Source organism: Monodelphis domestica, chromosome 6 (genome assembly GCF_027887165.1).
Source record: "Monodelphis domestica isolate mMonDom1 chromosome 6, mMonDom1.pri, whole genome shotgun sequence".
Classification (NCBI taxonomy): Eukaryota; Metazoa; Chordata; class Mammalia; order Didelphimorphia; family Didelphidae; genus Monodelphis; species Monodelphis domestica.
The window spans coordinates 66,686,761-66,712,700 of NC_077232.1; the positions used below are offsets into that span (position 1 = coordinate 66,686,761).

Here is a 25,940-nt window from a genome sequence, read left to right on the forward strand (position 1 = left end):
TAACAGAGCTTTCGAAGGAAGAAAGCACTTTGCAAATTGTTGATCACTATAGAAATGTGCATTTGTCTCCTTATTATATGTAATAGTACTGACAGCAACAATCATAAAATTAGCCCAAACCTACCAACTTTTAGTAAAGTAATAAACCAATTTAAATGTGAATGTATACTATTCATAGAATTCTGCCTTTCCAGTGGCTATTTGTATTAGCCTATTCAGAAAGGGATCAAATTAACCATGTAGATTAACCCATGTCCATGCCCATTCTGAGAACCTCATAGATCTAGAAGAACCACTTAAACCAGTGATGTTGAAACTTTTAGAGACAGAATGTCCAAACTGCAACACATGCTGCAGGTGATCCCCTTGCCTTACCCCAAATAAAGGAAGGTGGAAGTGCTCCCATTGAGCTGCTGGGCAGATGAGTGGGTCATGTGAGAAATGTCCTCAGGCTCCCTTGGAGATGGGGAAGGGAGCAGCCCCATCCAGCATGCTCTGGCATGCATGCCATAGGTTTGCCAACACAGACCAAAACTAAAATAAATTTAGGCTTCTCTTTCCATAATCTTCAAGGGAATCTATGAAGATAATACTCAGAGAAGTCAATACTCAGAGAAGTCAATATATTAATTGCAAAAAAAAAAATCATTGATTGGTTTAGCAGTATATTGATGGAGAGCCCAGGCATACCTGACAGTCCAGTGGTCACTATTATCAGTGGATAGGAGGATTCATTTTTAAATTTGTTAATAGGACTAAGTTGAGGGTACCACCAACTTTCCTTTCCAACTCTGTCCAAAGCCGTCCCTGGGAAACCAAAGGAGTTGATGTTTTCCCAAGTCTTCTTTTTCTGTACCATTTTCCTGATTTGATGCTATATCTGTTTCCCCTTGTTCTGCCAGTCCATACCAGACAAACATTATTCCTTTCTCCCTCTCTCCTTTCTACCCCATCCAAATCTACTCAGAGGAAAAGGTCTAACAACTCATAACTCCTTTCAGTAGAATATAAGTACCATGAGGGCAAGGATTGTTTTACTTTGTTATCTCCAGCATAATAACTAAGTTCCAATATATTTTGGCTGAATTGAATTAACATTGAGGGAGCAGTGGCTAATTACAGCTAAGCCAACAGAGAGTTAGATAAGGATATCCATGCCTTTTACTGACATCTCAGCAGCCTATAAAACGATATCTTCTGCTAATGAAATCCGGAGGGTAGTGACAAAGTCCACAGAAATGCTGAGATGGGGGAAGAGGGGTGGGAGAAGCAAGGGGAATCCAAATGACTGCTATTCTTCCTTCCCTTCCTTCCTCTCTCCCTTTTCCATCAATGCCACTGCCTGGCTGAGCCATCATCAGTCAACCACCCATCATTTTAATTGTTGCACTCTGGCTGACCTGACATGGATTGACAGCTCAGGCAGCCAGTGATAGGGAGGCTAGAAAGCTGAGGAACACTGGTCTTATGGGCCTCCTTCTTTTGCCTCTACCCTTTGCCGATTCAGCACAAGAAAGGATCCATCTGGGAAGCCAAAGGATTCAAAGTGTTCACTGTTGTTTTGAAAATGGAATCGTTTCTAGGATCTCTGGGCCCCTGAATCCCTTGATATACTAAGTAACTTAAGTGAGTTGGTGGAGGAGAGGGGAGGAGAGAGGCTGTGCCCTCCACGTTCCCCAGATCAAGCCTTGTCCTCAGTGTCTCATCTGCACACCACATTCCAAAGGTAAGTCTGTAAACACATGTGTACATACTAGAATACATGCTGCCTGGGGATGCGGGGAAGAATGTGTGAGGTCTTTTGGAGGGAGGGTTGCTTGTTTTTCTAGCTTCTAGTAAAGCTTTCAGGCTCAAGGCAGCAATGCAGCAAACCCACAACTGGTGATCCCAAAGCAGGTGAGGTGAGTCAGGTGTGAGCAGCTCATGAACTCCACAGTGGAGGGCAAAGCTGTCATCTGGTGTAAGCACATGGCTGGAGGTTACCTGCATTGCACTGCTTAGGAGCCTGGTCCGAAGCTTCTTCTTTTTCCATCTTACCTTTTCATTCCTGCAGTTGTTCAGGCCCGTGCTATTCATGGAGGTGAGCTTGCCATCGATGCCGTGCGGCTGCTGTTGCTGCTGCTCCCGCTGGATTTGTTCTCTCATCTTCCGAGCCTCTTGAATGGCTTTCATCACCGTGTCCTGGTCCCCAAATAGGGCAGGTGAGTTGAGACTGGACAGGATATCTGTAAATACAGGATGCCCTTGTTAGGAAGCTTGGGACATCACAACACAGTCACTAACCGGCTATCCTGCCAAATCAGAGATAGTGTGTATGAGGTGAGTGGTGAGGACAAGCAAGTGATTCTGCTCCACCCCACTGCCTACTCCCTTCCCTCTCACATCCTGCAAACTGCTCAATGGGGTAAACCATTTGGGGGAAAATGCAAACACCCAACAAGAAGAGCAGCCTCCTTTCAGCAAACCCACTTAAAATACAGCCAATCGGCTTGCTAGATTGCTAGAAAGTCAGCAGGTCAACAGAACTTAATAGCAAAGGGCTGGCAGAGAACTGGTGTAGCCTGAGTGGTCCTGTGTGGCCTTGAACAAACTCCTGGCTGAAAGCTATACTTCTCTGGGCTTCAGTTTCTGATTCTGTAAAATGGGTGTAAAAATGCCTCAAGAAACATCCCTAGAGTTGGAAGCTGGGCCCATTTCAGTGTGATCTGTCACAGGGACTCATTGGAGGATTGGTGTTTGCCAGCCTCAAAGGAGATAATGTTTGAAAGAGTTTTGGAAGCATCAAATGTCACATTAATGTGCACTATCATCAGTGAGTATTCATACTAATCATAGATGACATGGAGAAAGCATTCTAACATTTGCAAAGCATTGTACATCTGCAATCTCATTTGATCTTCACAGGAACCAATAGCATAGGTGCCATGATTACCCCTATTTTACAAATGAGGAAACAGGTTCAGAGATACTGTCTCTTAGCCAGGGTTAGCTAACACATATACAAGGAAAGAATCCAACTCAGGTCTTCCTGACTCCTAGTCTAACATAATAAGCACAAAGCCATGTTATATCTTTAGTGATATGAGTATTAATATTGTTATTATCCTCTTGGGCAGTTTTTAGCTCTCTTAGTCCACCTAAACTCTACTATGCCACTCTGGCACTAAGGAATATACCTAGAGACCAACCTACTGTGATGTAGGACAGTTGTCTTGAGTTTCTCCTAAGAAAGCATCAAAGATGTGCCCATGTCTCTATGAATGAAGAGGTAGAGAGTCAGACAGAGACAAAGAAGAGGGGAGGGAGACAGAGACAGAGACACGCACAAAGAGAGGGGAGGGGGGAGGAGAGAGAGTGCAGGAGAGAGTGAAAGAGAGAGGGGGGAGAGAAGGAGGTAGGAAAAGAGAGAGAGAGAGAGAGAGAGAGAGAGAGAGAGAGAGAGAGAGAGAGAGAGAGAGAGAGAGAGAGAGAGAGAGAGAGAGAGAGAGAGAGAGAGAGACAGGGAGAGACAGGGAGAGACAGAGAAAGAGAGGGAGAGAGTGAAAGAGAGAGAGACAGAGAGAGAGAGAGAGTATCCAGTGTAGGAAAGAATAGGAGGGAGGTGATCCATGGCACTCCCTACTGCAGCCAGGATGTATCCCCAAACTGCTGGAGATAGCTAATGAGGCATTCTACAGATCATGCTGCCTAAGTTATTTACAAAGAGAATGAGAGTCCCTGCCTGCCCCACTTTCCCCAACACGTGCTGTTCTCAGCCCCCATCAAAACAGCAGTGGGCTGCCTGCGTGGGCATAGTGTTAATAGAAAGACAAAGCTGGGAAGGAAGGGAGGCTCAATATTTACTCTCCTAGTCCTCCATGGACCAGAGAGAGAAAAAAAGCCTCTCTATAGGGAGGGAAGAAATATCTCTAGATCAAACAAACTCATTTCCTCCATGAGTTGCAAGATGAGTCCTTTGGATTAGAGTCATTCTAGAGCCAGCCTCATAGGGTTGGAGGGCTGTGTTGAGATCTGAACTCAATCCACCTGTCTACAGGCAAACTCAAGCACTCCCCAGCACACAGACAAATGAACGTACATTCATACTCAATGCCACCCCACCGGCCAGCCAGCTGGGAAAAACCAGCTGGCAATGCATACAAGAACATAGTGGGCAGGAGTGGCTAGGGGCGTGGGAGAACGTACTGGTGTGTACACGTGTGTGTATACACATCCATGTGGTGATTTAAGAATTCTCGTGTCTTTTTAAACCCAACTCTGGGTAATTTTTTCTAACCGACAATCATTTAGCACATATATATATATATATATATATATAAATACATATAAATTTTAGAGGGACAAAGGACCTGTCTTTGTATCCTATAGTAATTAGTACAGTATCTGATACTTAAAAAAAAAAAAAAACGAGATCTGGGATTCCATTGATATAGGGAAATCTCTATAAGAAAACTACCAAATGCAGACCAGCGTCTGTTCCATAGCTTAATTTTAGAGCAGAGATTCTTAATCTGGGGTCCATGGATATTGATTTCAAGGGTTCATGAACTTGGGTAGAAAAATCTGTACATCATTATTTTCATCAACCTCTATAACTGAAATTTAGTACTTCCTTCACTGATGAATACAGTTAGTAAATATTATTGAGAAGAAATCCATAGGATTCACCAGTCCCAAAGAGGTCCATTACACACACACACACACACACACACACACACATATTAAAATGACCTGGCTAGGGGTGAGAAAAAGTTATATAACTTGACTAGGATCACATAGACAGTGTGTGTAAGTCAGAACTTCCTTCTAAAGCAGCCTCCCTACCTATAGATGTTGCCTCTTACCCTTACAGTAGGTAATTAATTTAATTTAATTTAATAATCTAACCTAATTCTCTCATTGAATAGAGGAGGGAACTGAGGCCCAAGAAGGGAAGGAATCTGGTCAAGTTCACACAATGAATGGGGCTTAAACCCAGTTTATTTGACCCCAAATCTAGTTTACTTCCCTACTAGAATCCACCCCCCCACACACCTTTTTTTTTTTCTACAGCCTCTATGGATCCATGCACTATTATTTTGGTTCTTCTGATACATATATAAAACTACTTGTAAAATGTTCCCTGGAACATTGTTGACTCCAAATTGAGTTCAAAACAGTGCCTGAACCTTGCCTCGATTCTCTCAAATTCTATTTTCTAATCAAATGAACCTAATGTGATTCTCTCCTAATTCAGACACAGAAAATGTTCCCACATGGCTTTTGCAGGGGAACAAATGAACTGGTCTTGGGGATAACTGGGTTCCATCTTCACTTCCCCTCTGGTCTATTCCAGGGGATTCTAGAGTCAGACCATAGTGTGGACCTTTACAGAAAATTTAGGAAGAGACTTATTGAGCTCAATCTCTTCATTTTAAAAGTGAAGAAACTTAGGGAGGAAAAATGAGTTGCCCAAAGGAGCACAGTGTTATCATGAAAGACCTAAAACTGGAACCTAAAGATTTCTTTCCCTATCCAACATTCCTCCCTTAAAAATTCACAGTTTGGGAGCTGGAAGGGAACTTAAAGGAAATGTCATCAAAGCCCGTCATTTTTCAGAGCAGCACACTGAGTGATCCATGATCACCCAGATGGGAAACAGGGGTGCCAGGATTTGAATCCAAATCTAGCCCTCTTTCCACTATTGAGTTATGAGCGATAGCCTATAGGACTTCAGGGCTTAGAGTTGAGAGGTCACCAAACCAAGTCTATCCAATCCAACCCCTTCATTTGATAGGGAAGGAAACTGAAGTCAAATGACTTGTCCCAGGTCACTCAGACAGTGACTAGCAATGCTGAATCTGGAGGCCAAGTTCTCCCTCTGCAGATCTAGTGTTCTTACTATTGCCCCATGCTGCCATTTACCTAAAGAGGATCCTCTTCCCAGGCTTCCTCCAATGGGGCTGGGAATGCCACTTTTGTTTGGCAAGTTTACCGGACTGGTTTTGCTGGCTGGGAAGAGGCTCTGCGTGGGAGATGTTGGGGACTTTGCAGGCTCGGCTGTCTTGGGCCTGGCTGAGAGATTCAGTGGCTGTGCAGCTTCATCCTAGGAGAGTTTAACATAAATAATTATTAAAAAGGAAAAAAAAGAAAGACAAATGAAACACATTATCACTTAGTAAGCCACAGTTATTTTACACCTCTGAGACAATGCCACATTCTCCTCCAATAATAACAAAAGAAGCTAATTATCTACTTCCTTGAAGATTCATCGAAAGGAAACCTCATTAATTTCTCTGTGTTATGCTTCTATTTACATTAACTATGTAGTTGGATCATTCTTTTTGCCAAATTAAAATTTGAATTAGCTCACATTACAGTTTAATTTCCTAATGTGTTTTCAGAGATCCAAATTAACCTAGGGCATTTACAAAGAATTATTTAAAATTTCTAGGAGCTCCTTAGTGCTTTTGTGCATGTTCTCCCTATAAAGATCCTGGGACTATGAATAAGCTCTGTGGCTAATTTTTTCCCCAAAATCACAATTTTAGATTAAACAATTGTGAGTCTTTTAAAAATGGAAACATGGAAAGTTCCCTGCCCCCACCCCCCACCCCACCCCACCCCTACCTCCTGGGCCCCTGCCCAGGACACTGTAGCTTGGCTGTGTCTCCCATGTGGCTTTCTGGGTGTGTGCACTCTTCATGGTCTACGTTCTGGCCTCTCCCCATGTTTAAAATTAATTTTTGAAAAGAGCAAGCATTGTAATTATATTTTACATGCCATGCTATATGCAATTTATTTCACATGCTGAAAATGATGTCTTTCTCTCACTTTACATTCTGTATTGCCAAATTTAATGGAATGTTTATTTCGAGACCGTGTCCCTTCTGCACTGAACAGAGGACAAATGTTTCGCTTTTCATTCTATTTCAGCTAGGCCTTGAGAGCCTCCCTGTCAGCCTATTTCTTTAGCCAACACAAAAGTACTCTTCCAATGGGTGAAGGATGGAGAGCTGGGGTGGGAGAGGGAGGAAAGAAGTCTGCACACACTGGAGAGACTTTCACTTAAAGGTCCTGAGCTCAGAATTGCTTCGTTATATAGTCAAAGAAAAGTCCCTGGGGAAGAATGAGTCCCAAGCTGCCCAGACCCCTGGGCTTGGAGAGATCTATCTCTAGTTAAAGGTGTTCAGCATCTTTCTTCTGAGCATACAGCAGGACTGGGGACAGAGAATAACCCACTCTCCCCCAGTGCCCCAAACCATGTAAAAAGTAGACCTAGCTCTGCCTTCACTAACTAATGGCCACTTTCCCCTCTAGATTCAGTTTCCTTATCTTTAAAATGAAGATGTTAGATGAGGCTAAAGGGCCCTTCCAGATCAGCAATCCATGAGGGCATGAGCAAAGATAAAAGAACAAACAAAAAGGATCTAGAGAGGAAAGAAGTGGGCTTCTTGGGCATGACCACTGAGCTGAATTAGCTGGTAACTCTCCTCTGGAGGAAGAAGCACTGGCAACCTGGCTTGCAGTGATGCTCCAGAAGTAATTAAAATAAAGGTATCAAACTATTCCTTATTCCTCAGAGTTCCCTATTTTCTATAGATGAGCTTCGAGTAACTGTTGAAACAAGATGAATTCTGCTGGCAAGCTTGAAAGGCACATTTTAAGATATAATCATTTACTGAATTAAGGTTTCTTTCCTACCACTTTTAATCCAAAGGAGTTTTAGGGGAAAATAATAATAATAATAATGTAAAACTTTAAGATTTGTGAAGTGCTTGACATTTCATCTCATTTGATCCTCATGAGAACCCTGAAAAGTAGTTTTGCTATTATTATTAGTCCCAGTTTACAATCAAGGAAACCGAGGTAAATTGCTTCAGTGACTGTCCCAAGTTCATATAGCTAATAAGTGTCAGAGGCAAGATTTGAAGTGCCGTCCAAGTCCAATACTCATGTTTCCTAGTAAAGGAGCAAATGTTTGTTTCTCACCATCCTCACCAAAGGATACAATTTATTTGAAATATTCATTTTACCTCTACTTAGCATCAACCCATGCAATTGTGTTTCAACTACCTTCCTTATGCTAATCTAGCTCTCAAAATATTTCATGTGCAAGAAGGGAAAAGTGTATTCCTGGGACATTTGGAAGGCTCTCCTCATGGCTTCTAGTAGAATGTCATCTGGGGCTGTCTCGTTTTTAATGTCTTTGTATACTCGGTGTCTGGCACCTAGTAGTCACTTTTTCAGTACAGGTTGTATTGAATATGGATTGAATTGAAACCCTCCGCAAACTGTTTTGTGGCATCAGTCACAAAGTAAAGTGACCCTTAGAACACTAATTCTGGAATTTAAAAGGGAGATCCACCCCTAAAGTCTGTGGAGACAAATCCACGCTAATACCAGCTCAGTTAGATAGACACAGCCCAAGGACGAGGAATGACAATATTCTCGTCAGATCATAGGGAACTCTTTGCTCCCACGACAACTTTTACTTTGAGTTTTTTATCTATTTCTTTTTGGTCCCTGTGATGCTGCATGTAATGGAATAAATATAAAGGAGAAGGCTTCCTTTTTAGTAGAATAAAGTATAGTTGAGTTAAATTATGTAGGGAAACCCCCAAGAATTTGCATGTGGTCAACTCTGTAATAGAATTCAGCTGGCCAACAAAGCTGGAATGGTACTGGCTTCCATTCCAGCAGATATATGCTTAAATTTAACCAGGGAAAATTTTACTCATCCAGTGAAGGTTTGGTTTGGGACAGATCCACTTGGCTGGCTCACTTGTGAAATGACTTTTGCACATTAAAGTACTCAATATTCAATATACCAAGTCACTGGTGTTTGATATCCCTCACACTATGGCAACAACAGTTAAACAAAGTGGCTTTGCTTCCCAGTGGAGTATTCTGTCTCTCCTTTGCCAATGTGAACACAGAGGATGTGAATAAATGAGACAGGGCCGACCCATAATCAGAGCTGTCTTATGAAATGGGAACTGGCCACGAGCTTATTTTAAAAGCTCCTGGTCACCAAATTCCAGCATTTGGAACAATGGGGCAAAAGCTTGGGACTCTTTTTTTGCTCAAAGGATTCTAATTATATGGATTGGGTTTGGAGACTTGGTCGGGTAGGGAAATAGGCATCTGGATCAGTTATTTCATCATCAAAAAGAACTCCTGGTGTAGAAATTTTCTTCTGCAGATCTTCAATTCTTATCTGCAAAATACAATCTCAAAACAGTTGCCAGTGGAACTAAGGCATTAAGTGACTTGTCCATGATCACAAAATTAATTTGAGTAAAGCAAGATTTGAACACAGATTCTTTATCCATTATACCATTCTACCTCTTTAATTATATGTATCTGAAGTAAATTTTATTTCTTCAAAAATGTTAATTCCTCATGATATTTTCTGTGCTATCTTCACTTTCATGGTCTTTAATTTCTAAGAGCTCCCCCCTTTTTTTCCTTAAAAAGTCTTTATGTGATCCCAGAAGTTTACTGGAATTTTGGAAAATCAGATCATTTCATTAAATTTGTCATTGCCAGTATCAAATTCTGCCTGTTTCTCTTATTAGCATCAAGTCTATTCTTACTGGAGACCTATCAAATATCTTCTAAGGCCAGATTGAATAACTGCAGAATATATTGAGTACCCAAGTGCTTTTGACAAATGCTAAAAGCAAATGTTTAAACTTCACATTCTCTACCCAAAAAGAAGGTTATTTTACCAAATGTGACCATTTCTGTTGGTCTATTTGACTTTAGGAATCCCAAATAGAAAGCAAATACTGTAACAAAATGAACCAGTATTAGCTATAGGTAACATTGCACCCCATAATTTGAGGGGTATACCATGTCAATTCTATGTTTCTGCCAAGCTCTGTGTGGCTTCCTCACAAGGAAATTCATCTGCCCACAGCAAAGGTATTACAAGAGTACCCAGCAGCTCAGTGTAGTCCTCCAGAGTTTGAGAAGTGATGGCTGGTGCACAACCAGCCTCATTCCCCAGGACACATATGTATGCTAAGTTGGGAATGAGAAATATTCACAACTTGAGAAAGCACAACCTGGGAACTTTTCTCTATCTTCCTAAGCGTGGATGGAGTGGACTGGGCTCCTTCTGTTCTGGTTTTATGCATGAGCAAGAGACAGGAACCCATCTAAGAAACATGGAGCAAAGTCTTGACACTCGTATTAATGCATATTCTAAAATAAAACCCAAAATTTGGGGAAAGGGGAAGACTGCTCCTGAGAAGCAAGTTTTCAGAGCTCAGACTTGAGATCTGGGTGAAGATCTCCCAATATGGCGCTATTGTTTTCTACAGGGAAACACACCTGTTTGTCAACAAGCTCCTAAAATTGATACCAATGGATGACTACTGTAGGATTCTTTGCAATGGCTGGATTCCCTGCAGTTCAACTCCAAAACGCAGATTAGGCTTCTCGAGTTCTTGCAGTGTAGTTTTCTCAGCCCCTTTCCCAGCACCCCTCAAGAGACAAGTACCTTAACTTGAGTTACAGGGCTTGTCCCTCTCTTTTCATTTTTCATCCCAGTAGGTGAGACCGCCCCTGCTGTGGTTGGTGGCTGCGGAGTAGATGGCATCTTTGCCCCAGGTGACACCTGCATACTGGCCAGCTGGGCCGCATAGAGCTGCTGCAAAACAAGAAAGGCAAACATTTCTCTCTTCAATGGGGGAGAAGTAGTATTTAGAAAGACTTCCCAGGATATGAAGTTCTTAGATACTATTTTTCTGAAAGTTTCATCATGTTGTTCTTCTTGGTCATGCAGAGAGAAGGGCTTCTTCCCTCAAATGCTTATCCATGCAAGCTTCCTAAATCCCCTGCTGAGAAATCTATCTGAACCTTTCTCAAGACTTAAATGTACAGTGAGAGCATCACTCATTTTTCTTACTCTGTACAGGTCGGGCCAGACCCACCTCTGCAGGTGAGAACTTCAGTGCCATTAAGAAATAAACAATTTCAAAGAATTCTCTCTTCTTCCAGAATCCCAAGATCCACAGAGATACTAGATTTTCAAGGCCCTCATTTCTAAGTAGGGCAGAGCCAAGCCCCTCTTTCCTCCCATTTTCTTTGAGATCTGAAAGGAAATGAAATGTGCATTTTTCTTCCCATCCCTATCATCTGAAGAAGAGCTCTAATCAATGGGAAAGCAGCAGGACTGAACTAAGGTAGGATTCTCTTTTCCATTCCAAAGAGCCAACCTGCAAGGTGTTCCCCCAGGTGAAGGAATTGGCATCTGATAATCCAACCAATATAGCTCAATCAATAGAATTAGTTTCCTTACTTCCTTCCCCCAACCCTGTAATGAGTTGAGAACTTCATTACTCCCCTCTTCTTCCCACTGGTTCTTTGTAGGATCATCTCCCTCCCTCCTTCTTTTCCTCCCTCTCTGTCTCTGTCTCTGTCTGTCTGTCTCTGTGTCTCTGTCTCTGTCTCTGTCTCTGTCTGTTTCTCTCTCTCTCTCTGTCTCTCTGTCTGTCTGTCTGTCTCTCTCCCTCTCTCTGCCTTGCACTTGGGCTTTCCTTTGGCAAGCTTCCTACTAAGGAGAGATGAGTTTCCAATTCATTCAACCTGACTTGACATGGTACTTGAATCTGGACACACTCACCATTCACAAATTTTAAACTTTACAACAAAGTCATGTTTATTGAAGTCCAAATTGAAAAGTCTGTCCCAATCCCATGAGGCTAAATATAGTTAACACAATTTATTATCTGGGATACTATGATAATTCAATGGACCTGCTATTTCTTAAGTGTAACTATTACATTTCTATCCATTCACTTCCCAAAATCAATGCAAATTACTACCTTGCCTTCTCAAGGAAGAAAGCAGGATAATATGATTTAGAGGACAAAAAAGACCACTGGATTTAGGGGACAAAGGACATGGGTTCAAATTATGGTTCTGCTATTGTGTAACCTTGAGCAAGTTGTTTAAGTTCCCTGGGTCTCAGTTTCTTTATCTGCAAAAAAAGGGTGTTAGATCAAATGTTCCATTCTCTTCCAATTCTAAAATCCATTTATCCTGTATAATTCTTGTCTATGTCTTTTCACAAATACCCCATATCCAGTACATTACATTGGAAACCTTCCTCATATGTTTCATGGATCCCATGAAAATAGAATGCATGGGCTGTCCAAGGGAGGTAGATCACTAAACCTCTCTGAAACTCATCTGTAAAATGGGATCAAATCAGTTATACCACCTACCTTATAGTATTACACTAGAGAAAGGATGAGTCCTCATAGCTGCTGTTATTATTAATATGGCAGGATAAGCCCTCCCCTTTATGTGCTGTCATTGAAGTTGATGATGCATTTTTATATCATGTACAAATCTTCATTGGTAATACCCTACAATCTGTCTATATCTACCATTCATTTTTTTCATTGCCCTTTGGATTACATGTAATTATGATGCTTTTGCAATCATGGTGTTCCATGATCCAAATCCCAGCATCATTTAAAACTATAGGTAGCAAAGAGATGAATTTTGGGAAATGGATTTGAAAGGATAATTGCTTGGGAGATCCACCAAAGTGTGTTCTTTCTTGATTAAGAACAACTAAATCCTCACCTTGAATTAACAGTGGCACATGCTCCATCCATCCCACATAAGGAAGAGCCTGCCTCTTCAACCACATGGAAATCAGTTAAAACTTTGCCTTATTAGTTGTGGGGGTGGGGAAAGTAAGGGGGGAAAAAACCAGGTGGTTTGTATGTAATTTCCAACATTACTATCATTCAGATGGACAAATAAAAAAAATTACAGTAATCAAAAGCAGACCTTTCAGCACATGTAATTAAATGAAAGCTTAATAAGGAATAATTTGCAAGAGCCAGATGTGCTTATGTCATAATTGTTGCTTTCTTTGGAACAATTTTTCTAATATAACAAGTCTCCAAAGAAATGAAAGTTTCACAATACTGTGAATACTGTGCAATGACTCAGGGGCTAGACAAATACATGTGTAAGGGTCAGAGTCAAAAATCTAAGGATGCCTGAATATAAAGAAAAAATTCTAGGCCCCTTCTTTGTTCCAGTTCATGTGGCCTGCATGTTTTGCCTCCAAAAGAGGCCAAGTCAGGAGGCAAGGCTTCTGAAACATGAAGGGTCTCTGCCTTTCTCCAGTAAGTTCCATTGTTTTTTTCTTCGTCTTGTCAAACTCTTTGTCATGCCAATTCCATCCAGTGAAAGAGAAGTTCTGTCCTAGTGCAGTGAGAATGTGACTGTGAAGCTATCATTGGCATGACAAGGACTCCACACTGCCTGTGACCCTGCCCCATCAAAGAAGATGATGTTTCTCAAACTGTGCCTCATAAAGGCAATAGGTAACATTACTCTAGCACAGGAGAGAAAACCAACTCACTCAATTCTTAAGACCTGCTTCATCAGGATCAAAAGAGAGGGAATAAAATTTGGGAGACCATTCCATTTGAAAGGTTTCTCACTAGTTCTTTATAAATTGGATACTGCATTCACTCCTTAGTATCACATTCTATCATCAGTTCTAATGCATAGATCCTAAAGTTGATAGTCTTAGAAGCAGAAAGAACCACAAATAATCAGTTAGTCCAATCTATTTTACAGAGGAGGAAACCAAGACCCTGTGAGGTAACGATTATTATAAATCCTTCTGCTTCTTTATTAAGTTTCCACAAAACTTTCTTTCAAGGAGAATCATAACATCCCAGTCAGATTTGGGAAGAGATCTCATCTGGTCCAGCCCCAAACCCAGAAGGGACTCCCTTACAAGAAACCAAGCAGTCCTATTTCAAGAAAGATCTCCAAAAGCTCATTACATCCCAATGTAGCCTTTTCCACTCTTTGACATCTCTAAATGCTAAGAAAATTTTTCTTTCCATGAAATTTAAATCTGCCTCTCTGAAACATCCATTGATTACTCCTAAAGTTTGGCCTTTTGAGTCCAAGTGGAAGAAGTTAAATCCCCCTTCATATGACTGTCCCTCGGATATTTGAAGATGGCAGTCATGTTCTCCTCCCTCCATACATTTTCTTTTTCACAGGCTAAATATCCCTGGTTCCTTCTGCTATCTTCAGAGGGAAAAAACACAAGACTTTCATTATTCTGGTTTCCCTCTTCTGTCTTGCTTCTTTATAGTAGAAGATTCAAAGTTTTTGTTTTTTTTTTGTTTGGGGTTTCCAATAAAACCATCTATATCTACTTAGTGGATTTGAAGGTATCAAGTGATTTTTCTCCTTTAAAGAAATTCAGGGGAAATAAACTTGGTTTAAACTATATTATGGTGGTTTAAAGGAAATGATTCATAAAATGTCAGTGCTATTAGGGATTTCATAATGTTAGAGTTGGAAGGGATCTTGAAGTTCATTTAGTGATGCCAATCTAACCCCTTCATTTCACAGATGGTGAGAGTGAGGCCCAGAGAGAAGCTTTTGCCTATGATTGCATGGCTAGTGAGTGGTAAAATTAAGGCAGAAACTCAGACCTCAGAATCTTTGGAATCCAGGTCCAGCTCTCTGCTCATTATGACAGGCTTCCTCCCCAGCCTTTATTTTAAAGATGGATTGAAGTGATATTATAAATGAGCCAGCAAGATCAGTCCTGGAGAACAGGGCAATGAGCCTGGTCCATAATGTTCCCTGGAGGTCCAGTTCACTCCTAAGACAAAGGGACAAGGATCACTACCTAGCCATCCAGTGGTTTAACTCCATACTAATTACTTAAGAGTAGAATCCTTAGATCTCAAGCCTAAATGGTAGATAGTAACTCTGATTCTGAGGGTATAGAAGAGAATGCTCTTTGGGCCATTTGTTATCTGAAAGAGTTATTATACTTTTCTAATTTTATTAGACTATGTGATTACAGTTTAAATAGTGAGCCTCATGTTTTAACATATCCCAAATATACTGGCATTGATAGCCTAGAAAAGTCTGAAAAATTTATATCAAATGTGTTATTAACCCACTGCTTCTTAGAAGCCCAAGCCCTGGTTTGGGAATCTAGTCTTCCTCTTGTCACTAACCAGTCTGTGTGAGTACATATCCTAAAATAAGTTGGTTCTAAAATAGGTTCTGTACTGTGTTCCTCCAAATTGTTTGTTTGGGAGGCAAGTCAGAGCATGCACTCTTATGACTTATTGACTCATAAGTTTCTTTCTCAAGATCACAGAATTTCAGAGTTGGAAGGGACCTCAACAGTTAGAACTCTGTTGTTATTTAATCATTTCAATAGTGTCTGACTCTCTATGATCTCTTTTGGAGTTTTCTTGGCAGAGAAAACTGAGTGGTTTGCTACTTCCTTCTCCAATTAATTTATAGCTGAGGAAACTGAGGCAAACAGAGGTAAGTGACTTGCCCAAGGTCATACTAGTAAGTATCTGAGGCTATATTGAACTCAGGTCTTCCTGACCCTAGGCTCATCATCCACTACACTACCCAGCTATCCTTTTAATGCTCTAGTATAACCTAAAACTGGGAAGGGGAAAATCCCCACTAGAACCTACTAGATGAGTTTAGTTTCTGCTTGAAGGCAGGCCATTCCCAATTGTTAGGAAATTTTTCTTTATATCAAGTCTCAATTTCCCCTTTTTATTTTTGCAACTTCTTCCCATTGCTTCTGGTTCTTTCCTTTAGGGTCAGATGAAAAGCTAATGCCTCTCTGGCATGACAACCTTTCAAATACTTGAAGATGGTCCCCTGATTTTTTTTTCCATCTCTGTTCCAAGCATCCCAATTGATTCTCTTTGGCCCTTCATTGTCCCAATTGCCCTTCTCTGGAAGTTTTCCAGCTCATCAATGTCTTTCATAAACATTGGTGCCCAGAAATGAGCACCCCCTAATGTGACCTGGCCAGGGCAGAAGACAGCAGGACTTCAGATTCCTGGAAACTGGGCTTCTGGGCCTTAATGGAGCCCCAGATTGGCTGCCTAATCATACATATTGAAGAAAGTCTATGGAAGCTGACTCATTAAAATGTAGACTTATTAGCTATTGGATAACAATTACCTAAATTTATGAACCAACTATAAACCCTTGAATTTCTATATGAATTAGACAGTCTCAGGGTAACTAATGAGCAACACTGATTCTTCCTCATCTGGTTGCTTATAAATTTAAAACTGAGCTAAGTCTGTCTGCGTCTTTTCTCCTGCTAGTATGTAAAATGCCAGGTTCCCCAGTTTTAGCCAGAGAATTCCCTAAGCATTTCAGATGCAGAGTTTCTCTCTCCATTTTAATATCATCTGAACCTCAGAGTAGATACATTAAAATTGGTCTTTTTTAAAGACTGGTGGCTAAGAAGAAAGCAAAATTTTGATTAATACTGGGCTTGGCTTTTAAAAAACATCATTACATGCAAGCCACCAAGGTTATATAGCACAGCTTCTCATCCCAGCACATAAAGATGATGCCCCCAAATAATGTTGAGCATTTGACAAACTGCAGCATGGGAGAGGTTAGAGCAAAGCTGAGGCAAAATCCCATAAACATTTATGCTTCCATTATACTCTTTGTAAACACAGATTGCCCATTTCACATTTTGAACAATGCGATGAGATAGTTGTTGTTGGTTTTTTTAACACATGGTGGATATGCATAAAAATGAGGCTGTGTAGCTCAATGAAAAGAGTGTTGGATTAGGAATCAGAGCATCACACCCAAAAAACAACTCTGTCGCCTATCTGAAGGACTGTGAACAAATCACTTAATATTCCTGGGCCTCAGTTTCCTCATTTGTAAAGATTGCTAATGAATTAAAATTTGCAGTGATTCTAGTACAACTGTGTTCTTTATTTTGAAATTCTATATAAAGAAAACAAACATTTCCAAGGTTCAAAGTCTAAGTGTTGCCACATTCTTATGATAGCTCAATCATAATAAAATAACACTAACCTTATTGAAATGTAAATAATTTAAATTGTATACTTGCTATAAGATTGCATATTGTTCCTGCATTGGTAAGGTTCAACCAATTCCTCAACATTATTCACTCTGTATGGACCTACTGTGACATAAATCAGTATCATCTCTCTATCAATAAGCAGAGTTTGAACACAGATCCTCATTGCTGAATCCACATTCTTTGCAAAATATAACATAAGTTGCTCTAGATATTTTTTTAATGCTGGGTTCTACATAGTTTTAATTTTTTTATTGACTTGTTCTTTTCCAAATGGAAGGAGGGCAGGGTTATTTAACCATGTCATAACCAGTGAAATCAGAATGGAGTTTAACTGTAGACATGTAGAACATGAAGTCAAGCCAAGTCAGCTTTGGAACATACTTAGAATTCCTCAGGAAAAAAGCAAGCACTGAAGCAACAAAATGTTTACATCAGCTTCCTACAAATGGGCAAGTTGGGAAAAGAGGAGTTACAAGCATTTGAACTAGGCTCAAGCAGGTTTTTACCTAGGGTCCATAATATTTTTTTCTAATGTTTGAGAACTTTCAATACAGCAGTTTTCCTTTGTAATTGTATGCATTTTATTTTATGCTTTTAAAAACCTTATTCTGAGGAGTTCACAAGACTCACCAGACAATTAGAGACCAAAAAAAAATTACAACCCTTACTCTAGAGTTTGTTAGAGTACCAGAAAACTAAATACAAATTTGCTTCTTTCTATCAAGCAAGGATAGTTGTCTAAGGTGAGGACTTAGATCTTGAGGTGAGTTAGCTCATTTCCAGATGTTCTGAACTACTGAATCTACCTTTTCTTAAAAGGCTTTAAAATCTGAAGAAAGAGTTATTTCCAAGAGAAAGGCAAGAGATGAGTCAACTAGAAGTAACTTTCTCTCTTTTGGTTTGAGAAACTCACTTCCTCCTACATTCTGTAAGCCCTGCCCTGCCCTGCCCTGCCCAAAGAATCCACATGGTGCCCAGGTCAGAAAGCCTTCTTCTCCTGCTCACATGCTCTCTAACAAAACTGATGTGAAGAGAAAGTACAATAAGACATGGAGGAACTGGACAGAAGGAATTGGGGGAAAGTCCAGAGACTTGGGGAAAGATGGAAGCTGGGAACCTTTGAATGTCAACCCCAAGAACCCTTGAGACCACAGATTTAACCAGAAAAGGCCATGAGGGATGATCTACAAGCTCATCATTATTCAGAGGAGAAAACTGAGGCCCACAGATGGGACATGACTTATCCAAAGTCACACAGATGATATTATAAATGGAAGTGCTATAGCATGAACTCGGGCATTTTGATAGTTACTCTCTACTATACAGATATGCTCATAAATGCAGAGAGTTTATAGGGGAAAGGGACCTTAGATATCATCATATTCAATCCCCTCCCTTTATAGAGGGGGAAGCTGAGGTGCAGAGCAATGTCCTAGCTCCCACAGGTGGTAGAAAGAAGAGTCAAGAATCAGACTGAGGCTTTCTAAATCTAAATCTTGCCATGTTTTTGCAAAGTTCCACCAAATTTTCCTGCCATGCCACTACAATGACCTCAATCCCATTTGGCACCAAATTCCCATGTTCACTCATTCTATCATGAATGATTCTTTCAAAGAGGTTGCAGCATTGTTATCCCCTTTGGGGTTAAATAAGACCTAGTAAAAAAGACAAAAACTTCACTGAAGAATAAGGGAGGGAGGAAAGCAAGAAAAGAGAGGGGCAAAGTCCACTCACCCTTCAAATAGTAATGAAGGGCCACATTTAGAAAGGTTGAGGCATCTTCTCCAGGCATGGGTTCCCTCGTGTTCCAGCATCACACAAAGGCTAATGGCATGGGGCATGAGTTGTTGTAACTCCATTCCCTCATCATACTGTGCAAGAGTCATTCCTGCCCCATGTCTGATCTCACTATGGTGGGCTCAGAAGAGCAACTAGGGTCAGAGGGGGAGGGAGAGAGGGAAGTCACAGAGCAGAAATTGTTGGCAGAATGACATTAATGCATCCACATGATTTATATTCCCTAACCCTGAGCTCCTGGTCCTGCAGGGTTTTACTCTGTGGTGGCTCTAGGGTTGGACACCCTTGGTTCTTTTAGTCGCTCTGAACAATGCTGGTGCCCATTCCAACTTGCCTTCTGCCCACAAAGCATGGCATGACATAAATAGGCCCAAGTTCAACAGTGAGGAGGTGGAGATGGAAGCAGGGGTAATTAAGCAGCCTGATTGATTGCTTTTGCGGCACAGGGAGGAAAGTGTGTCAGCAACAAATCATTACAGACTAAGATTGGGGGGAATAATCATCTAAAAAGAGATGGCAAATAGTTTTCCCTTCTATAATGTTGATCAAAAATCCCGTGAAATATGTTCTTATTAGATTTGTAAAATAGATTTTTCATTGAAGAGAAGAACCAAAGTATTTATTGTTTGAGAAGGTGGCGTGGGATTTATTTAGCCACAATAGACAAAGCAATATGACATTAGAGAGAACTTTGTGTTGGGGAGTAGGGTGGGGAGTGGAGATGAGGAGGCTTTGAGAGCTGCCCCTCCTAATTCCTGCACACCTGGGGCTAAATGGTGCCTGGTTATAAGTCTTACTCCTTCTTGTGTGATATCCTTATCCATGCCACTAATATTTCCTCTCTTGTTTGTTCTGCCCAGCTCCATCTTTACCCTTTTGTTCTAGGTCTCTATATTGCCCACTCATGCCTTTCCTCCCTGAGCTTACCCTGGTGATCTTGACCCAGGATCTTTCTTAGATTCCTCTCTGCAAACACCCCCAAAGAAGAGGTTCACTACATGACAGACAAGAGAAACAGATGTATTGAAATAAAGTGGAAAGGATACAAGATTCCAAGTTTATTAAAATTCTAATAATGATGTGCCAAATCTTAAAGGCCATTTAATTTAACTCCCTTGTTTTCCAAATGAGAGCATTTAAGTCAAGAGAAAGGAAGAGACTTATTCAAGGGCATACAACTTTATATATTAAATAGAAGAACTAAGGTTTTAATCCAAATTCACTAATCTTCCCTAGAGCAAGCTTCCTTTTGACCCTGGGTTTGTATGACAAATTCTATGACATACAATTCTCTGAGACTTGGATTTCTCATTAGACAAATGAGTATAAAACTACCTTCATAGGATTCTTACAAGAAAAGTTCTACAGAAATGTAAGTTATACCATAAATAAAAAACATCAAGAGAATATGGAAATGCATAGACTCCTAGACTTTGAGCTGGAAAGGGCTCTGGTTGGCAATGGAGTCTCACCCCCTCATTTTACAGATGAGAAAACAGAGGCAGATAGAGGGATTAAGTGGCTTGCCCAGGATCGCACAGTAAAGTATCCAAGGACAGGTTTAAGGACAATTTTCTGGGCTCTTAAATTCAAATCCATTCAACAAATTTAAAATCTACTATACAAGATGCTGCAGAGAGAAAGTAGATGTAAAACTGTATACTCATTCACTATGACTACATGGAAAAAGAAAGAAGGAAGGCAGATGGAAAGGGAGCTTTAGCAAGCATAGAAGGGAACATAGAGCAAAAATATTTTACTTGCTTGTGTTTTTTTTTTATTTTTTAGGAACATAATATTTTATTTTTCCTAACTAATGTAATAATTTTAACATATTTTCCAAAATTTGAGATCCATCTTTTATTTTGCTTCATTTGTTTCCATTTTGTAAAAACTTTAGAATTTTGCTCTGTTTTGTTTTATTTGATTGTTTTCATGGGCAGTCAATATTATATATTTGTTAAATCTTTTTTAAACTTGTCAATTGAATTATTTTTTTTCAGAGATTCTCTAAAAGTTAGAATGGCTCCTTAGTGGTCTCCTAGACCAACCTGTTCACTTACAAGTAAGGAATGGATGAGTGACTCACCCAAGGTCACCATTAAGGACAAAACAGGGATTAGAATTCAGGTCTTCTGACGCTTTAAGTCAATGTTCTTCCATAGGCTCTGCCTCCTTCAATAGCCACAGCTACTGAAGACCCAGAAGGGGGGGAAATAGTTTTTGCTACTAAAGTCCCAGCTACCAAATGGTTCATCCTCAGAATAAAAAAGATTATCAGTAAAAATGACATTAAAGAAGGTACATTAGCATCTGCTTTGCTGCAACACCTTAGGAAGCATGGGGTAGTTAGTTCCAACTGACTTGCAGCTGAAACCTATATATTCTGTTACCTTCATTAGAATGGGAGCTTCTTGAGGCCAGGAAATGTCTTCCTTTCCTTTATGAATCTCCATTGTTTAACACAGTAATTGGTATAAAGCAAGTTTTAATAAAAGATGTTACTTTCATTCCTTTATGCAAGCAGAAACTGCATTTTATCTGGACTTTTCATCTTGCTTTCTGAATTAAAGAGGTGCTTTTCCACTCTCCCCCTCAAGAAGTCTCTACCTCTATTTTTTTCCTCTAGGTAAAAATTGAAGTATATCTCAAAGTTTGGAAATAATACAGTGATTGGGAAAAGCTTTTTCCAAACAACATCCCTTGAGATGTCTGAAAAGTAATCACAGGGCAACTGGGGGTGATTTGCGTTATAGAATTTTATTTTAATATTTGTTTTAAAATGCACACATTTAAAAATTCAACCATACTAATTAGGTTAAGGTAATTATAATCATGTGGAGGTGTTTTCAGATTTTTTAAATTAAAGTTTATGCAAATATACCTAAAGGGACAAAAATGTACCTGAGCACTGAACCCAAATCCCCAACAAAGCACCTCAACTCTTGGCTTCTGTCAGTGGTTTCAGGGAAAAATTGAGGCAAACTTAACAAAAAAGGGTTTTCAGGCTCACATAGTCAATCTGAATTTCCCAAATTCAAGATAACCAACTCAAGCAGCTAACTGAAACTATTGTCAAGCATAGAATGAGGGAGCTAAAAAGGAATAGAAGGAGAGAGAAAAGATAAAGGGAGAAAGAAAAGAAGGAAGGGGGAGGGAGGCAGAGACAGAGAGACAGAAATATTGACAGAGACAGACAGACAGACACAGATGCAGACACAGACACAGAGACACAGAGACTTCAATCAAAGGAATTCCCAATATTTGTGCTAAGGAGGATTTTATTTTCCATACTCAAACCATCATGAAATGGGGCATGATGTATCTTCTTTCATAGGTAATCATTTGAAATTTAAGTATAAATACCTAAAATGTAGAATGTACATAATAGCTTTCTTTCCCACTCCTCTCCTTCTGTAACCTCCCCTTTTTTTTCCATCTCTATCTCCACATCTCTTTTCTGTACCTCTCCCTCCTCTTTCATTCTCTCTCTTTCCCTTCTCTTTTCCTCCTTCCTCTCTCTCTTCCCTCCATTTTTCTTTTCTCCCTTTTTCCTTTCCCTCATTTCCCCTTTGCTTCCCCTCAGAGAGAGAGAGAAAGAAAGAGAGAGAGAGAGAGAGAGAGAGAGAGAGAGAGAGAGAGAAACAGAGACACACACACAGAGAGAGAGAGAGAGAGAGAGAGAGAGAGAGAGAGAGAGAGAGAGAGAGCGAGCTATATATCACAGAATTAACAAGGGATTCAATCTGAAAACATCTGAATTCCATGTTCTCCTTTGGGTTTTCCTCACATGAGTCAATAATGCCAAAAGGCATACCCATCACCTCTGTTTGGAACGTCAAATCTCCCTGCTTTTGGAGGCACACATACTTATGTTTTAAGTAAGCCACGTAAATCTGTCATGCTTTATTTATGGAGATGAAAGTTCAGCATCTGAAACAATGAGTACTTTGCTTCTTGAAGACAGGCATTCTAAGAGATAATCATGAGTACAGTTGGAAATCTATGGCATGGAAGCTGCCGTGATTATTTTCCTTTTGTTACCAAGTGTTGGGCAGGAAGCACAAGCACCATAGATATCCAGCCCTGCAATCTTCCTGAGTTGTTAATACTCCTTTTACTCTGTTGTTAAAAGGCCTCAGTTCACCAGGTAAAACTTAACTACATCTTGCCCAGACCCTCAGAACATATTCACCAGAGAAATGGATTTATGAGGCCAGAAGTTGGGCCTAAAATCAAAATCTGTTCTGTGAACCAGGAGTCTTGAGGGGGATTTCTGCGTGATGATGAATATATACTTGTGGGTACAATTAAATTAACACATTTTTTTTCAAATAAAGAGCACAAACTGTTCAGTTATTCAATGTGTTTAAAAAGCCTAGTTTTCTAAGAAAGGGGAGTTTGTATAATTTAGAGTGAGAAAAGAACTTGTATATCTTATAATTTAGTCTCTTCATTTTACAAAGTTCATAGTATAGGTTGACTTGGGACAGCTAGGTGGTATGCATTGGATAGAATGCAGGGCCTAGAGTCAAGAAAACCCAAGTTCAAATAAGACCTCAGACACTTAATAGCTGTGTGACCATAACCAAGTCATTTCACCTTCTTTGCCTCAGTTTCCTCATCTGTAAAATGAGCTAGAAAAGGAAATGACAAACCACTTACATCAGTATCTCTACCAAGAAAACTCCATTTGGGTTTATGAAGAATGGGAACACAACTGAATTGTCTGAACAACAAAATGGGTTGGCTTGGACCTGGAAGAAACTTCCAATTCATCCAGGTCAGTGCCTTCTCCCTGTGTACAGGCAAGGAAACTGAGGCCAAAGAAAATAAAATGAATTTGCCCCAAATAACACAGTAGCCATGCTGGGCTTCAAACTCAAGAATCCTGACCCCAAATCTAATGTTCTTTCTATAAATGATAAACACCACCCACAGTCACATGATAGTCAATGAAAACCCTCAGTAATCTAACCACGTGTTAGATTGGCTAAAAACATAACAGAGTTACAAACATAACACGAGCTCTTTGCTCATGTTGCCTGCCTGCCAAGAACCCAGATGCTGTTGCTAGAAAAATATATTCAACTTCCAATATTCTTGGTCCTTGGACTGCCACCCATGACAAAGTAAAAACAGTCCAAAGTAGAAAGGGCTATGTGTAATTGTTCAGAGGAAAATATGCCAATATTTTATTAAAAAAGAAATAAATTCACAGATATATATGTTGGGGCAAACAAAACTTCATATAAAAGAAATAATGGCATTTTCGAATTTATTGGATATACATAATTTCCTTTCCCATCACAATAGCACATGTTATTGCTGGTAACCAATAGAATTGACTTATTAGGTATAAAAGTTTTTCCATAATGAAAACAAAACCTGATTTTAAATTTTCCATTAGAACGTAGGGAGTTATATCATCTCAAAAGAGCAGATAAATGAAAGAGTAAGCTAATCAATGGAAGTCTCACTCATTTTGAATCATGTAGTTAACTGAATGTTATAGATTTCTCATGTCAATGTTCTAAGGGAGATAGGATAGTATGGTGGGAAAAGCACTAACTTGGGAGTCATAGGACCAGGGTTCAAATTCCAGTTCAAGACTGATGTGACCTTAGTCAAATCATTCCTTCACATTCCTCTTCTAAATAATAGAGGGCAGACTTTAAACTATAGGTGAGTGTCAAGGTCCCTTCTGGTTCTAAATTTATAATCCTGTGAAAAATTACACACACAGGAGAGTTTTGAATCCACCTTAAGAATGAGTATATCAGCAAAGAGAACATTGCAAAACACACATTCAAAGACTCGTTATTTTTTTTGTTTCATATCTTCCTTTCATAGAAATACTTGTTACTTTGGTTTTGAGGGCCAACTCTACCTATTCTCTTTCTGAAGGCAGATAAAAATCCTCCAGGGACCCAGTGAGAGTATCCTGGGCTTAATCAGTATTAGATAAGGAAATGTTTTAGGGAAAACAGAGTGAACCCTTCATAGCATGCTCAGTTCCTCCTATGTTCTCTCTCTGTCTCTGTTTCTATCTCGCAAATGGAAATATACCTCGTGAATCAGCAAGAGGGTTCTCTTGGCAGATCGTGAGCAGAAGGTCAATGGTTTATTGGGTAGAGTTATATAATATTAAAGGCTTGGATGCTAATGGGACAACCAAATTATTAATAATTCACTCAAACATTTGTTATTGAAGATTAACCAAATATCCATCAAAATGAGATAGGTTTCATATTCATCAAACCATCTAAGAGGTCTTCTTCTTGCAATGTTTACTTCTCCACTAGTAGTGCCCAAATCTCACTTCTATTCAATTGAATTAACATTAAATGCCTACTACATCCAAGGTTCTGAGTTAGATCTCAGCTAAAATCCTGCCCTCTCTAAGAAGCTTTTCACCATTCTCTTGGGGACTTCCCTCTGATCATCTCCAACTTATTCTGCCTATAGCTTGCTTGTACATAGAATTTGCATGTTGTCTCCTCCAAAAGACTGGGAACTCCTTGAGGGCAGGGATTGTCTTTTGCCTTTGGGTGTTTATCCTATATTCAGAAGAGTGCCTGAAAGGAGGTTAATAAATTCTTGTTGAACCTCTGAATAAAAGATGAAACAGTCCTTAACTTTTTAAGGACTGAATATTATTAATTTGGTTTTAAGAGGTCACTACATATTACTGAACAAAAATCAAGTCCTCAAGTAGTTGTAGGACTGGTGGGAAAGAAGAGTCAGCTAGCAGACAGAGAGGAAAGGGCGCCATTTTAGTTTTTTAATTCAAATGTTTTTTAGAACTTTGCCAGCTGACCCCTTCCATTTGAGGCAAAGCCTTGGTCACCTGACATAAATCCCCAGCTTCAGTGTGTTAAGGGGCTATCATTCAGAGTGGCCCATGGAATATTTATGTCTCTATGTCATCCTTTGACGGAATTCTCTTATGTTTTTGTGCTTGCCATGGGTCAGAGGTTCACATCAGCACTTCTTTCTGTCGCTCCTTATATGTTTTACTATAATTTACAGCTCAGCAAGAAGACTCATAAAACAAAAGTGTCTATTTTTCTTCAGCAACTAATTCTCGCTAATCAAAGCTTTCCAGCCAAACGGCCCAGCATGAAACTCGGCATGGAAAATATGCAGGGAACAAAGCGCTTTGTCAAATAACACATCTCATGATGTAAACACATATGTCTCCTATAGGACATTTTATCGCTTCCACATTATCGGCATACAAAAGAAGCAT

At 39.9% G+C, this 25,940-nt stretch overlaps 1 protein-coding gene across 22 annotated transcripts in view; it reads right to left on the reverse strand.

Annotated features, from left to right (window-relative positions):
- Nucleotides 1–25,940, reverse strand: part of SOX6 (SRY-box transcription factor 6) — a 673,059-nt gene that overhangs the window by 84,992 nt on the left and 562,127 nt on the right. For all 22 annotated transcript variants that reach the window (XM_016423408.2, XM_056802165.1, XM_016423409.2 and 19 more), the window contains 3 exons: nt 10,490–10,639; nt 5,905–6,085; nt 2,038–2,225 (listed from right to left, as the gene is read on the reverse strand). In XM_016423408.2, the coding sequence (XP_016278894.2) occupies nt 2,038–2,225; nt 5,905–6,085; nt 10,490–10,639 (519 nt within the window). The remainder of the gene's footprint in view (nt 1–2,037; nt 2,226–5,904; nt 6,086–10,489; nt 10,640–25,940) is intronic.